We start from the raw sequence: 14,384 nt of genomic DNA on the forward strand, positions 1-14,384 counted from the left end.
TCCTCCACACCGAGGAGCAGATCCCTGTCGCCGAGTGGGGACGATAACGTCGACCTATGCTGTGTCAGACTGAATTAGCAAGCCCCACAAGGCCCGGGGGGCAGGTGCTTTGATTCTGCCCTTGGGGAGGAGCATCTCATGCACACACCCTGGCATAGAGGACCCCGGGAACCCCGTGGCCTCTGGGCCTCCGTTCCCTCTTCTGTACAGCATGGTTGGGGGACCTCTGAGCACACGTCCCATGCTGAGGTTCTAGGATCGGCCCCTCCTCTCCCCCTCTGATTCACGCAGGAAGCATTTATAGGAAGACATGAGGCCCATGCTCTGGTGACACAGGCATTGCTTCAGGAAAGAAATGAAGGAAGTAGGGGAGGGCGGCAACACTGTCTTGCTCTGTCTGATGGAGGGGGCAGGGGGCAGGGAGCCCCACGGGGACCCCGGAAGCTGGAGGGGTGCCCTGCCGTGTGCTCAGGAGGCCTGAGTTAGGCCCAGCCTTGCCATTGGTCGATTGCATGACGTTGGGCACGTTCTTTCACCCCCTGAGCTTCAGTTTCCTCAACTGGAAAATGGGCTGAAGACCTCGACCCAGTCTTCAAGATAACCACGGAGGAGTCTGTGTCCACGTGGCGGGGTCCTGAGGGATCTGTGTGGGCACAGCCTTTGTGGGGAGGGATGGCAAGAAGGGGAAAGATAACCACAGCACTAGGGGTCTGGGAGCGGACACGAAGCTGAGCACCGTGTGGGTGTGGCCGCAGGAGCCGGCGCTGGGTGGGTGCTTGGGGTTGGATTGTGCGGTCGTCCGTGTTGATTTCCTGTGGGCACTGGTGGCCCTTGGAAGGACAGAGGGGGCCAGAGTGCGACCCCAGGAGGGCGGACTAGGGTTGCCTGGGGGAGGGGCGGAGCGAGTGGGACGCGGCGGCCGAGGCCGCGGAGGCCCCGGCCCCGCCCCCAGCTCGTGGCCCCGCCCCGCTTGGTCCCGCCTCTGCGCACGCCCTCTTTCTTGAGGCCCCGCCTCGGCTCCGCCCCTCTCCTGCTCCGCCCCCGGGGCCTACCATGCTCCGCCTCCGGCCCTGAACCCCGCCTCCGGCCCTGAACCCCGCCCCCGGGCCCGTTAGCGCCGAGTCCGCGCTACTGGCAGCGCTCTGGGAGCTCCACGTTGCGGCCGCTCCGAGCAATGATTAACCTGTCGGGGCGGCCGGCGCGGGGCCCGGGGCGGAGGCGTGGGGCCGGGGCGGGACCCTGGAGGGCCGCTCGGCTTCCTGCTTTTGCCCAAGTCTCCTCGTAGAGGGCGCCGCAACGGCCGGGGCCCGCGGCGCGGCGTGGCGCAGGGCGAGGTGCCGGGCGCGCGTGGGCGCGGAGTCTGTTGCCGGGGTCACCATGAGGACTCTCCGCAGGTTGAAGTTCATGAGTTCGCCCAGCCTCAGTGACCTGGGCAAGAGAGAGCCGGCCGCCGCCGCCGCGGACGAGCGGGGCACGCAGCAGCGCCGGGCCTGCGCCAACGCCACCTGGAACAGGTAAGGCCGCGCCCTCCCGGCCGGCCCGCGGGCCGCTGGCCCCGGGTGCCAGAGCCAGGGAAGGGGGAGCCCTGGAGCAGGTCCGCGGGCGAGGGCCGGCCCCCAGCGAGGAACTGTGCTGGGGGGCAGCGCGGCACTTTACAGTTTGTAGAGAACTTGCTCCGCCGGAGTTGTGCGGACGGGAAGGGAAGTTTAGTGCAACGTGTATCTAGAACGGAGGGACGAGACCGCAGACCCGGGGCTGGTCCCAACGCGCCCAGCTGGTGGGTGGTGGGGTGGGCCTGGATCCCGAGAGCCAGCCTCCCCCGCCCTCCCCCCGGGGTCTTCCCACGTCTTCGCTCCAGTGCTCATGGCAACCTGGGAGGTAAATAGAGCAGGAAGTATTTATCCCATTTCGCAGATAAGCCTCGCGGGCGCAGTCGGTGGGTTGCCGCTGCGCTTCCTGTTCTGCGTTTAGGTCCCTTTGGTCGGCAGTGGGCGGGTGGTTTTCCCTTGAGCGGCCCCCTGCCCTCCCAGCTGTCAGCAGGGGTGCAGCAGCTGCCCGGCATTCTTTAGACGACCTTCCCCCCGCGGGCCCTTCCGAGACAAGCAGGGGCGTGGGAAGTCCCACCACTCCCTCCCACTTGGTTTGAAGAGCAAGGCTGGGATCTCCGGAAAAGAGACGATTTATTTAGTGGGATTCCCCACCGTGTTTGCTCATGAGCCCTTTTCAACAATAGATATTTCCACCAAAAGGAAAATGGGAGGGCAGGAGAAGAGAGTAGGGCAGGCTATCCAGGGGGCTGTGCCCCCGTCACCGCACACACCCGGCAGTGAAACCCTGCCAGATGCTCCACCGTCTGTGGTCTTGGCCATCGGAAAACCAGCTGTCAGTGTGGACACTCATTTATTCTGTCCATCAGTCGTTTCATGAGCGTCATGGTGGGCACAGGGCTTCCAGCCTGAGACCCTCCTCTGTGCACTAGGCAGGACACCGTCGTCCAGTCGCGTGCTTGTCTTCTGCCCCCTGCCAAGTTGCGAATTGCTTGAGTGCTGGGACGAGCCTGCCTCAGTTTCCCTATCGGTCAGCGGGCGTGCACATTCCTTCTTACAGGACCGGTGTGGGGACAGAGAAGGAAGGACTCTCGCTGGGTAATATCATCAGCTCAGTGACTGCACACTGCCTTCAGAGGCGTTTCCTCCTCTCGCAGAACTGCGGAGAGAAGCAGTCTCCCTCCTCGTTTCTCTGCCGTGGTTTAGCGCAAGGAGCCAAACAGACTTAGTTCAAATCCCAGCTCTGCCTCTTCCCTGCTGCGTGTCCTTGAGCAAGCTGTTTAGCCTCCCTGGTCCTTAATTTCCTTTTCTGTAAAATGGGCCATTGTGGGGATTAAATGTGAAGATCTGTATTGAAGTCCTCAGCACGTGCCTGGCACGTGGTAGGGCCTCCGTAACTTATATTTCAAGCTCAAACTCGTGCTGGGGACAAACTCGTGTCAGGGAGGGCTTGTAGGGACAGGGTTTGGGGGGGGCCCCTCAGGCGTCTGCTGGTCCCTGAGCTTTCACCACCAGCAGCTTTCTCCTGCCGAGGGGTTCTCCAGGCAGAGGTGGGGGCACCCTGGGGTAGGCTCGGAGTCTTCTGGAGCTCAGGGAGGTGCCTGTAGGGAGAGGCCGCCTGGGTCCCCCCCACTGCTTCTCACTTAAAGGAACTTTCAAACTTCAGTGCCATCCTGTGCCTTGGCCGGGCAGACTGCAGGGCAGCGGCCCGGCCCACAGCCGGCGTCTCTAAGGCCCCGAGCCGCCCAGCCCTTGGACCCACGAGCCCCGCTTGCCATGCTGCACTCCTGCGTGCCGGGCCCCTTCGTGGCCCTTGGTGCCCTTCGTAGCCCAGGGAGGGAGTTATGACTACCACGCCCCATATAGAGGTGCAGAGGGGGACGCAGAGAGGACCAGGAAGCCTGCCCGTGTGGACGCCGCAGAGCAGAGCCACCGCTCTCCCTGGGCAGAGGGGGCCCTGAGCCAGGGAGGGGCAGTGCCTTCCCCTCCAGCGTTCCGCAGGTACCACGGGGAGGTCGGGGCCTCTTCTGGTCGCTGCCTAGCTGCCCAGCCCCGATCCTCGCAGTCCTCCCTGCCGGGGCCCCCCAGGACACAGCCTTGGGGGGCGGGACAGTACAGGTCCTGCCTTGCTAGGTTGCAGACTCCTTATTTTGAGTCCAAGATGAACCCCCTTTTTCCACGTGACCACGTTAGCTTCCCGGGGCAACCGTAACAAATTGTCACAAACTTGTGGCTTAAAACCACAGAGGTTCGTTCTCTCACAGCGCTGGAGGCCAGAAGCCCCACATCAGGGTGTCGCCAGGGCCTCGCTCCCTCTGGAGGTTCCAGGGAAGGCTCCTTCCTGCCTCTTCCAGCTCCCAGTGGCTCCTTGGCCTGTGGCTGCATCACCCCGTTCTCCGATTCTCTCTTCATCTGGCCACCTTCTCTGTGTCCAAACCTCCCTCTCCTTTCTCTTAGAAAGTCATTGGGCCCCCTAATGTAGCGGCCACCCCAAATCCAGGATGACTTGGTCTCAAGATTCTTAACCAATTACATCTGCAAAGACCCTGTTTCCACATAAGCTCTGGGGTAGCAGGTGGACGTGAATTTCTAGGGGACACTATTCAACCCACTACAGTGGACCCTGGGTCCATCCCCTAAATTCCTTTTGCCTCTGTTTCCTCATCTGGACTTGGGGCAAAATACATAGCTTGCTCCTGTGATAGTGGAATCCGTGCACTCACCTAGCCACTCATTCATTCGTTCATTCATTCGCTCTCCGGCACTGGTCCGAGCAGGTGGTGTTGAGCGCTGAGAGGTGGATAAGCCGGGGGAGCGCGGGTGCTGACCACACACAGAGGGGGCCCGGGCTCCCTTCTGCACGTGCGCAGGGCAGGTCTGAGTGCTGGGAGCCGGGCTGCCGGCCGGCTGGGCCACACTCACAAACCGGAAACTAGAACAGAACCGTCAGAAGCTGTTTCCTAAGCCCCTGCTGCTGCTTTACGGGACGGGTTTACCCCCTGTGCCCGGCCCAGGGCACTGCAGAGGGGAGGGCACAGGGCTGGCTTAGAAGGCTCACCTGTCACTCCCACCTGGAGCCCCTGATCCCCTCCCTCCCGAAGGGCCCGGGCATGGCATGTTGTGTCCCTGTCTGTCCCTGTGTTGGCCCCAGTTAGCTCCTCGCCGCGTGTGCACCCCACGCGTGTGCAAGGCCTCCAGCTGCACGAAGGTCGTGTTCTTGAGCTGAGGGGCCCGCTGGGGGGCGGGCAGGAGTCCCCTGTACCCGCGTTTGGGCCAGAGGGTATACACCATTATGGAGCCCTACTCCTTGCCAGGCCTGGATCTGCCCGAATGCCTGGGGCTTGGCGAGCCTGGCACCCACCCGCCTTCTGGCTGTCAGAGCAGAGGCCCCGCACAGGTGGAGCGTGCGCCCTCTCGTTCCCACGGGACCACCTCCGAGGCTGGGCTGATGGTCCTTAGCATCCAGATAGAGAAACTGAGGCCAGAGAAGGAGAGGGACTTGGCCAAGAGCCCCTGCTCACGTTAAGTCTGAACCCTGGCCTGACTTGAAGCCGCTGCCCAGGGACACGTGTGAGTTGGTGTCTGCTGGGGCCGGGCGAGGCGGGGGTTGGTGGTGAGAGCCCGAGGTGCAGCCCTCCCTCCTCGTCTGCTCGTCCCTGGTCCTGGACGGAGCCACTGCTGGCCAAAGCCCACAGGGCGTCCTGCACCGGGCCTGTGATTGCTCTATCCCCCGGACGGCGGTGCCCACCAACCCCGACCTGTGCCGGGCCCTGTCCCAACCCCAGGCGTGGAGAAGCTGCTTTCATCCCTGCAACGGCCTTCAAGGTGGGACTTGCTACTCCCATCTTGCAGATGGGGATACTGAGGTCCAGAGGTGTGGGCACTGCCCAGGTCTAAGTCCAGAGCTTCTGCCACCGCCTCATGGGGTCTCAGGGGCCGGAGGAGGTTGGCTGAAGCCCTCAGGGTGACCGGTTGGTTGGGAGTTGGGGGGTGGAGGTTAGTGGGGGGCCGGTGCTTGGCTTCCCGGCCAACCCTCACGAACAACTTACTCTGAGTCGGGCCTGGGTCCTGAGCCCCCTGCCGCTCTGAGGCGGTCTGGGAGTGGCCAGCAGAGTCACGGCCCTCGAAGATGTCTGGGAATCTGTGAATACGTTCCCTTACACGGCAAGAGGGACTTTTCAGATGTAATTAAGTAAGTGATCCTCAGATGGGGAGATGGTCCAGGTGGGCCCAGTGTCACCACAAGGGTGCTAATGGGAGGGAGGCCCAGGGGTCAGAGTTCAAGAAGGAGCCGTGAGGATGGGAACCGAGAGGCTGAGGACACCGCACTGCTGGCTGTAAGGATGGAGGGAGGAGTCCTGACCAAGCTGGAAAAGGCCGGGAAGCAGACTCTCGCCCGGAGCCGTGAAGGAGCCGCACCTTGATTCCAGCCCTGTGGCACTGACACAGCTTCTGGCTGCAGAGCTGTCAAAAGCCAGCCTTTGGCTGCCTTGCAGCCGCTGTGTGTGGGCCTTGGTTACAGCAGCCAGAGGACACTCGTGTGCTGGGCTTCCCTCCCTCCCCGCCCTGCGCCCTGGGCCCTCACTTCTCCCAGCAGTCGGGGCTCAGAGCCATCCGCTCTCCACCTCCCGGCCCCCAGCCCAGCGTCCAGAACCTGCCCTCCAGCTGCACGGGTGGGACTGTACGGCCAGGCAGCCATGGGGCGGCGTGGGCACCCCGCTGTCCCCCTGCAGCCTGTCGGGACGGGGGGTCAGCACAGTCAGGCGTCTGCCTCCCTGGGCAGGTGGGGCTCTGGAGAAAAGCTCTGAGTTCCTGCCTGGAGCCCAGGGAGGAGCAGGGCTGGGAATTGGGGGCCGTGTAAGCCAGGGCCAGGGCACTGAAAGCAGGGTGAGCGTGGGAACGGCCCGCAGGCCTGAGAGTGGTGCCCTCAGTACCCGCATCTGCCAGAGGGTCACCTTGAGGCCCGGAGGGGGTCGGATTGGGTTCCGAGTCGCCTGCCTCCCCTGTGCCTTCACTGGGCGTGAAGAGGAGGCCCGTGGGTGCCTCCCCCGGGGCGACCGGGGCAGAGCGGAGCAGGGCTTCATCTCTCAGGGCCGGCCGTGGGCCCCTGGGGTAATGATGAGGATGTTGGGGGCCCTGGGCCCGAGTTGCACTTCTGTCTGGGAGGATACGTCACATGAGGGCCTCTCCTCTGCCCACCCCGCCTCCCCTCTCTCCGGCGGCTCACAGCAGGGCTTTGTTATCGACCCAAGGGTTGATCACCCTTGGATGGACAGGGCAGAGGGGGGACTAGAGCCTGGGCCGTCCGGGGTGGGAGCCCAGGCGGGCACACCGGTGGAGCCCAGCGCCTCCGCCCACCCGCGCCCACCCGTGCCCACAGGCCAGCTCCTGAGAAAGAGCCAGGCCTCGACAGCAGGGGGAGGGGCTCGAGGAAGTGCTAGCCCCTCTCGGGGTCCGGGTCGCCCTTCTGGGGACACTAAGTGAGAGGGTGAGGAGGGCACCTGGCGGAGGCCTGCCCCCCTCTCTGATTTCTGAGGCTCCAGAGGCAGCGCCAGAGCAGGGTAGGGCCTGAGAAAGGGCAGAGCTCCACCTCTAGGCCTCTCCGCCTCTCCGAGGGTTCCCGGAGGTGTGTTGTCTGTCCCCCCAGAGGCCAGGCTTTGGGGTCCCCCACGCACTCTCTGCCGGACCTTCCTGTGTGGGCAGGTGGGCCAGGGACCCGCCCCGCTGGGGTCCCACCTGCTCGCAGCACCACACCGGCCCCAGCCGAGCCAGGGCTGCTACAGGCAGGTCCCCCCAGAGGCCTCACCATCAGCCCTTCCTCCCCAAGCCTGACCACAGGGCCCCCGGCCCCCCTGGTGGCAGCAGGCCTTGGCACCGTCCTGCATGCCGTGGGTCCCCACTAAGGGTCCCGGGCATCTCCCCTCAGCCCGTGCTCAGGTGACAGATGCTGAGACTTGTCACTGCCCTCCTGTCTCCCTACATGGGGCAGAGCGACAGGCCCGGAGAGAGGAGGTGATGGGTCAGCTGCTGCTCGGCCCTCACCCAGAAGTGCCCCGGGGCGCCTGCCGTTTCCAGGGGCTGCTCCCAGTGCCCCCGGCTGGGCCTCGGTGTGGGAGGCCCCGGGCCGGAGTTTCACTTCTGTTTGGGGGGATAAGTCACATGAGGGCCTCTCCTCTCCCCACCCCTCCTCCTCTCTCTCCCACGGCTCACAGCAGGGCTTTGTTATTGACCCAACTTGGACTTTGGAAAGAAGGCTGCAGAGAAACGGGAAGGAGCGGGGCCTTGCCTGTCCACCAACCCCAGGTTGAGCAGCTGTGGGGGGCAGGAGGACGGTGGGCCCCGGGCTCCCTTCTGGCCCTGCCGGGCATCGAGCTGTGTGACTCCGGGCCGTCCGCTGGCTTCTCTGAGCCTCAGTGTTTCCTTCTGCAGCCTGGGCTGTCACAGTCCCCACCTCATGGTGTGGTTAGAAGGAGATGGAGGAACCCCGGGGCGGATGGTTGAGCCGTGGGATGCTTCCAGGGGCACATATCCTGCCCCCCGCCGCAGGCACTGCTGATGATGCCATGGCGCACGTAACCCCACAAGGGCTGTGATTGAGTCCCATTGTATGGAGGGGGAAGCTGAGGCACTCACGGTCCAGTCTCCAGAGGCGGGCAGCAGGGAAGCCCAGAGCTGGGATTCAACCCCAGGCCCGCACCTGAACGAGCCTCAGGGCTGGAGGTGGGAAGGGCAGGGGCAGGGTCCACCAGGGTGGAGGCCGGGCTGGGTGGGGGTGTGGATAGGAGAACTCAAGGGTGACCCTAGGGCTGGCCGGGGCGCCGCTCAGATACACGTAGGGTGGTGCGAGACCCGGGCTGGGGGGAGCCGGGCCTAAGTGGTAAACCAAATAGACCTCCCCTCCCCCCAGAGGAGCCAGGATCAAATGCTCTCTGCACACAGGTGTGAGCGGGGAGGGACCTGACGTCACAGTGAGCCTCAGGGAGAGGGAACAGCAAGGATGATGGCCCTGAGGCAGGAGGAGGCCAGCTCTGCTCAGACCCAGGGGCGGGACGGTTCAAGTGACACAGATGGCGATGGACCCCTGAGGGCCTCGGGGAAAGACTTGTCCAAAGAGCCCGTCTTCCCATCCAGAACTGTGGCTTAAGGTGCCTCTGGGCCGGGGACCAGAGTGGGCTGCGCTCCCTCCGGAAGGCTTACTGGAGGAGGAGGGAGGAGGGACTTGGAAAGGCTGGTGAGAAGAGCAGGGCCAGGCCTGGGAGGCTGACGAGGGTCCCCCACGCTGTCCCCTCGGCCTGGTGGAGGCCTGGTCCCCAGGGAGGACTTGGCAAGGCCCCTCTGAGCCTCAGGAGGGGCCGGGCCCCCGGGGCCATGCTCAGGACTCCCCATTTGTCAGCTCCCAGGCTCCTGCAGGTTTGGGAGGGTCTGACCTCTGCCCCCAGCAGCCCCCAGGCTGGGCACGAGTCCGCATCTGTTAGGATTTCAGGGTGGCAGCCGTTAGACTTCCCGTCAGACTGTAAACGGGGAACAGCCTTACTGTGACTGTTCACCGGGGCCCACCAGGCACTTTTTTTTTTTTTTTTTTTGCGGTACGCGGGCCTCTCACTGCTGTGGCCTCTCCCGTTGCGGAGCACGGGCTCCGGACGCGCAGGCTCAGCGGCCATGGCTCACGGGTCCAGCCGCTCCGCGGCACGTGGGATCCTCCTGGACCGGGGCACGAACCCGTGTTCCCTGCATCGGCAGGCGGACTCTCAACCACTGCACCACCAGGGAAGCCCTCACCAGGCACTTCTGACAGAGCCGAGCACAGTCCCGGCCGTGACCACACACCAAGGCTCGGCGCCGGCCGGGCTTTCGTCCTGACAGCAACCTGGGGGTGGGCACATTCGCGGCCTCCATTTCACAGGCAGGAAACAGAAGTTAGAGGGCATGTGTGCCTGGACGTGCGAATAAGCAACATTTCAACACCAGGTGCCTGGGTAGTCAGGCGTCGTCGGGTCAGGTGACAAGGCCTCTGGCCTGGCCTGGTCGGGACCAGCTGTGGACCCCTGGGGCGCGTCCCTGCACTGCTCAGAGCTGCCTTCACCCACCTGGGGTGCGGGGCCCTGCCCCTGCCCTGCCCCTTCCAGGGTGCGGAACTGGAAGCCCTGCCACATCTGGCTCCGTGGGGGAGCAGCGGAGAGGGGGCAGCGGTTGGGCGAGCTCTGTGGCCTCCCAGAGCTTGGTCCCTCTGAGCCTCAGTTTCCTCATCTGCAAAGTGGGTGGCCAGTCCACATTGCTGGGAAGGGTGGAGCTGGTGAGAGCAGACAGGGGCAGCAGGAGCTTGGTGGCCCCCACCTACTCCATGATGTGAACGGCAGCACGTGTCCAGCTGTCCCTGTCCACCAAGAATCACACAGCTCGTCTGCAGTGGTGAGTTTAGAGCAGAAACCCAGTCCTGAGTGGAGGGCGGTGGACCCCCCAGACCTGGTTCTCCCCCTTGGGAGCTTATGGCCGGTGGTGAGGGCTAACATGAAAGTAAATCGGCAGAGTGCCAGGACCTAAGTCTGCACGGGGAAGGGAGGCGGTCAGGAGGGCTTCTGGAGGCAGTGGCCTCTGAGCCAGGGCTCCAGTATGAATAGCTCCTTGCCTAGTAGATAGCATAAGGCGCCCCCGCCCCAGGTAGGAAGGGCAGTGGGTACAGAGACCCTGAGGTATGGCTCCCCTGGCGGCTCCAGTACTCTGTGAGCATTGGGTGCCCGAGAATGCGGGGAGGGGCCATTCCAGCCGAGCCTTGAATGCCACATTCAGGCCTTGGGCTGTACCTGCAGGGCCTAGGGCAGGGGGCACTGAGTGCATGAGGAGGTGCCTGTGCGATCAGAGGCCAGGCGAGCATGGAGGAGAGAGAAGCGTGCAGCAGAGATCTAGCGGGTAGAGATTGTTGGGGCTTCAGGGTCTGTAGGACCTGGAGGGCCAGGGAGAGTCAGGGTGCATTTCACCAGATAACTACCAGGCTGCTCCTTTGAGCCAGGTGAGAGCACACAGTCATAGACGGCACAGGGCCCTGTGCGCCGAGGTTTATAGATGGCCGTGGGAACCAATCAGTCAAACGAGTCCCGGATAAACATGTAGGTGCACACTGACAAGTGCTGTAAACGCTGTGACCTCTTGTGACCTGAAGGAAGGATCCACGTAGACAGGCGTGGGGGGTGAGGGTGGGGACCAAGCAGAAGAAAGGACATGTGCAAAGGTCCTGTGGTGAGGGCAGCTTCCCCAGTGGGGCCAGGTGCAGATAACACAGGTACCCAGTTCAGTGAGGCAGGCGCTGGCTCACAGGCACCTGGAAGCACAGGGTGAGAAAGCCAGTTGGACTTGGTTATGTTTGGGGGTGCGAGAGACCATCAGAGGGTGTCCCCTAGTTTCCAGCCTGGAGGCAGAGGGTTCAAGAACATGGGAAGGGAGGCAGAGTGTGTGGAAGGTAACCCAGTGACAGCCTGGAGAGGTGACCGGTGGCAGGCCTGGGGCTCCAGGGAGGCTGGGGCTGGGAGCCCAGGATCTGGAGCTCAAGATGGGAATTGAGGCTCTGGGGCGGATGGGGTCCGATGGGGCGGCCAGTCCCTGTGCTCCAGGCCTGCCTTCGAAGCGAAAGGACTGGCGCCCTGCTTCTGACCGGGCCCCTTCTGTTCCTCGAGGAGAGCAGGAGGGGCTCAGTGGGAGAGGGAAGGAGGGGAGGGGTCTTAGGGCCTCTGGACAGCAGCGCTCTTCTTCCGTCCCCCACGCAGCATCCACAACGGGGTGATTGCCGTCTTCCAGCGCAAGGGGCTGCCCGACCAGGAGCTTTTCAGCCTCAACGAGGGCGTCCGGTGAGTGGTCGTTTGTCCCATCCAGGCCTGGGTCTGTAAGTGGTGGGAGGGCTGTGCCAGGTGGGAGGCCTGCCCCCCCCACCCCGTGGGTCCACCAGCCTCAGGTTCTGCCTTTGGAGCCCAGGTGGGCGGTGACCACCACGTGGACCTTGACCCCAGGCCCTGTCCTGTGGCCTTCACCCCCACCCTCCTGAAGACTCCTTTTCAGGGGAAACAGGGAGGGACTGGGACAGTGGCTCAGGATAACGCCCACATGCCCCGCTGGTGTTAAGCATCACAAAGCGTATTTGTTCTGTTAAAAGAGGAAGGACTGGAACTTCACTGGTGGCACAGTGGTTAAGAATCCGCCTGCCAACGCAGGGGACACGGGTTCGAGCCCTGGCCCGGGGAAGATCCCATGTGCCACGGAGCAGCTAAGGCCGTGCGCCACAACTACTGAGCCTGCGCTCTAGAGCCCGCGAGCCACAACTGCTGAGTCCGTGAGCCACGACTACTGAAGCCCACGCACCTAGAGCCCGTGCTTCTCAACAAGAGAAGCCACCGCAATGAGAAGCCCGTGCACCGCATTAAAGAGTAGCTCCCACTCGCCACAACTAGAGAAAGCCCGCGCGCAGCAACGAAGACCCAACGCAGCCAAAAATAAATAAAGTTAAAAAAAAAAAAAAGAGGAAGGACCCACCTGCCTAATGATGGGAGTGTTGTTCCCAGAAAAGCAATCACAGCCCCGCCGAATACCCCTCATTTCCTGTGAATAGCTGAGAATTGAGCACCTGTGAAGGGGCCCAGGATGGACCAGCTTTGAGGGAATCTGCGAAGCCGAGGCATTAGTCCTGCGTTTTAGTGGAGGAGGCTGGAGCTTAGAGAGGTCGAGAGACTTGCCCGGGGTCACAGCTGCCGCTAGGAGGCATTTCCCACCTCTGTGCTCTTTCCCTCACGCCCTGGCCTGTGCCACCCTGTCCCTACAGCAAAAGAATATGCAAACCTCCTCATCAGCTTGGGGCAGGGTCCCCCCACTCCAACCCTAAATGGCCCTTACAGACAGATAAACCGAGGCCCAGGGAGGGAAAGGGGCTGCCTGCGGTCACAGCAGGGGCTTGTAGCCTCTCCCAGGCCTGATGTGTGTGACCGCTGCAGGGGGTCCTGCTTTTTTTGGGCTCATGTGGCCACTCGGGTGGGGCCCCAGGAACCCCATGTTCCTAATATGCCTTTGCATCCCTCGGCTTTGCCCAGCCATGAGAAGGGCCGGGGATGGTGCAGGGTAACAAGGCTCTGATATCTGGCCGTCATTCATGTTTTCTGCCATTTTATACACGTGTGTGTGTGTGAGCGTGTGTGTGGTTTCGTGTATTCACAAAGTTGTGCAACTGTTGTTAAATCCAGGGCTTTTTCATCACCCCAAAAGGATACCCCATATTTATAGACCGGTAGTCCCCATTCTCCTCTCCCCCCAGCCCCAGGCCACCACCAAATAGATATAGATTTTGTTTTTTTAAGATACAGTTTATCCTTTTACAATGTACAGTTCAGTGGTTTTTAGTACGTTCAGAAGCTGGTATAACTATCACTATTTAATTCCAGAACATTTTCCTCACCCGCCCCAAAAAAAGCCTGTACTCCTTAACGGTCTCTCCCGGTTACCCGTCCTCCCCCAGCAGCCTCTGGCCGACACCAGTCAACTTTGTCTCCGTGGATTTGCACATCCTGGACATTTCATATAAATGGAGTCGTACTGCGTACGTGTGGCCTTTTGCATCTAGCTTCTTTCACAGCGTGATGGTCCTCCACACTCGGGGGTCGTCCAGGCTGGGGCAGGTGTCAGCGCTTCGTTTCTTTTTATGGCCAGAGAATACCCCATTGTGTGAAAAACACCGCTGTGTTTATCCAGTCATCTGTTGACGGACATTTGGGTTGTTTCCACCTTTTGGCGGCTGTGAACAGCGCCGCTGGGAGCATCTGTGTAGGAGACCTCGTGTGGATCTGCGTTTCCACTGCTCTCGGGTCTGCACCTGGGGCGGAATGACTGGGTCATATATCAGCTCTACCTTTAATCTTTTGAGGAACCGCCCAGCTGTTGGGCACAGAGACTGCACCATTTTACGTTCCCACTAGCCGTGAGTGAGGGTTCAATTTCCCCACATTCTCACCGACACTTGTTACTGCCCGGCTTTTTTCTTTTCCGCCTGGGGTTTTGATTCTAACAGCCCTAGTGCAGGTGGAGTGCCATCTCGGGGTTTGGGTTCGTGTCGCCCTGGTTACACGATGGGGCATCTTCCCACGTGCTTATTGGCCATTTGTGTATCTTCGGAGAAATATCTAGTCACGTCCTCACGTCACTGGGCTAAGGGGTGGGTCTCCCGCTGCAGGCAGCCCCCAGCCCTCACTGGCACCGTGGGGTCTCTGACTCCTGCCCTCTCGCCCACAGGCAGCTGCTGAAGACGGAGCTGGGGTCCTTCTTCACGGAGTACCTACAGGTGGGTGCTCTGTGCTCTCCTGAGGGTTTGCTTCCTGAGCTGGCCAGAAAGGGCGGGGGTAGGGGCCATTGGCTCCCGGTGGGTACGTGGAGCTCTGGGTTCAAGGTCTCCACCTGGCCATGACTCAGTTTCCCCCATCTAGCCAGTGTGGGTTGTTGGGTAGGTTATACGATGAGATGCAGGTGAGGACTCACCACTCTGCCTGGCACGTGGCGCGGCTCGAGGTCAGTTTTGTGATTAGTTGTCCACCTCCTCCTGGAGCATCGGGGTGGGTCCCCAGAGCCCACGGGTGGGTCATCTGCAAACCCCAGGGCCCTGAGACGCGTGGTGACGATGTTAGCATGGCACCAGTGTCGCCGAGGCTGAGCTGTCCCAGGCGCTGCGGCCACAGGCTTGCAAAGTGGATGAACACATGGAACCCTGGGGCTCGGGGAGGGGAGAGGACCCCCGAGGTCGCACAGGCAGGAAGGCGGAGATGCTGCAGGCAGGGGCGTCCTCACGCAGCCTCGGAGCACGGTGCCCACCCT

The 14,384-nt window shown here is 62.4% G+C and overlaps 1 protein-coding gene across 9 annotated transcripts in view; it reads left to right on the plus strand.

The window, feature by feature from the left end:
- The first annotated feature begins 1,111 nt into the window (after window positions 1-1,111).
- PRR5 (proline rich 5) overlaps window positions 1,112-14,384 on the plus strand; it is a 28,444-nt gene continuing 15,171 nt past the window's right edge. Inside the window, exons 1-3 of one of the 9 annotated variants that reach the window (XM_027107927.1) lie at window positions 1,112-1,514; window positions 11,306-11,386; window positions 13,809-13,857. In XM_027107927.1, the coding sequence (XP_026963728.1) occupies window positions 1,378-1,514; window positions 11,306-11,386; window positions 13,809-13,857 (267 nt within the window). In that variant the 5' untranslated portion in view covers window positions 1,112-1,377. Of the gene's footprint in view, window positions 1,515-11,305; window positions 11,387-13,808; window positions 13,858-14,384 lie in introns of those variants that run through there. The other 8 variants (XM_027107932.1, XM_027107929.1, XM_027107925.1 and 5 more) reach the window with 8 other exon arrangements.

Source organism: Aethalodelphis obliquidens, unplaced genomic scaffold (assembly GCF_003676395.1).
Source record: "Aethalodelphis obliquidens isolate GAN/ISIS:26980383/991018 unplaced genomic scaffold, ASM367639v1 scaffold8, whole genome shotgun sequence".
In the NCBI taxonomy this organism is placed as follows: Eukaryota; Metazoa; Chordata; class Mammalia; order Artiodactyla; family Delphinidae; genus Aethalodelphis; species Aethalodelphis obliquidens.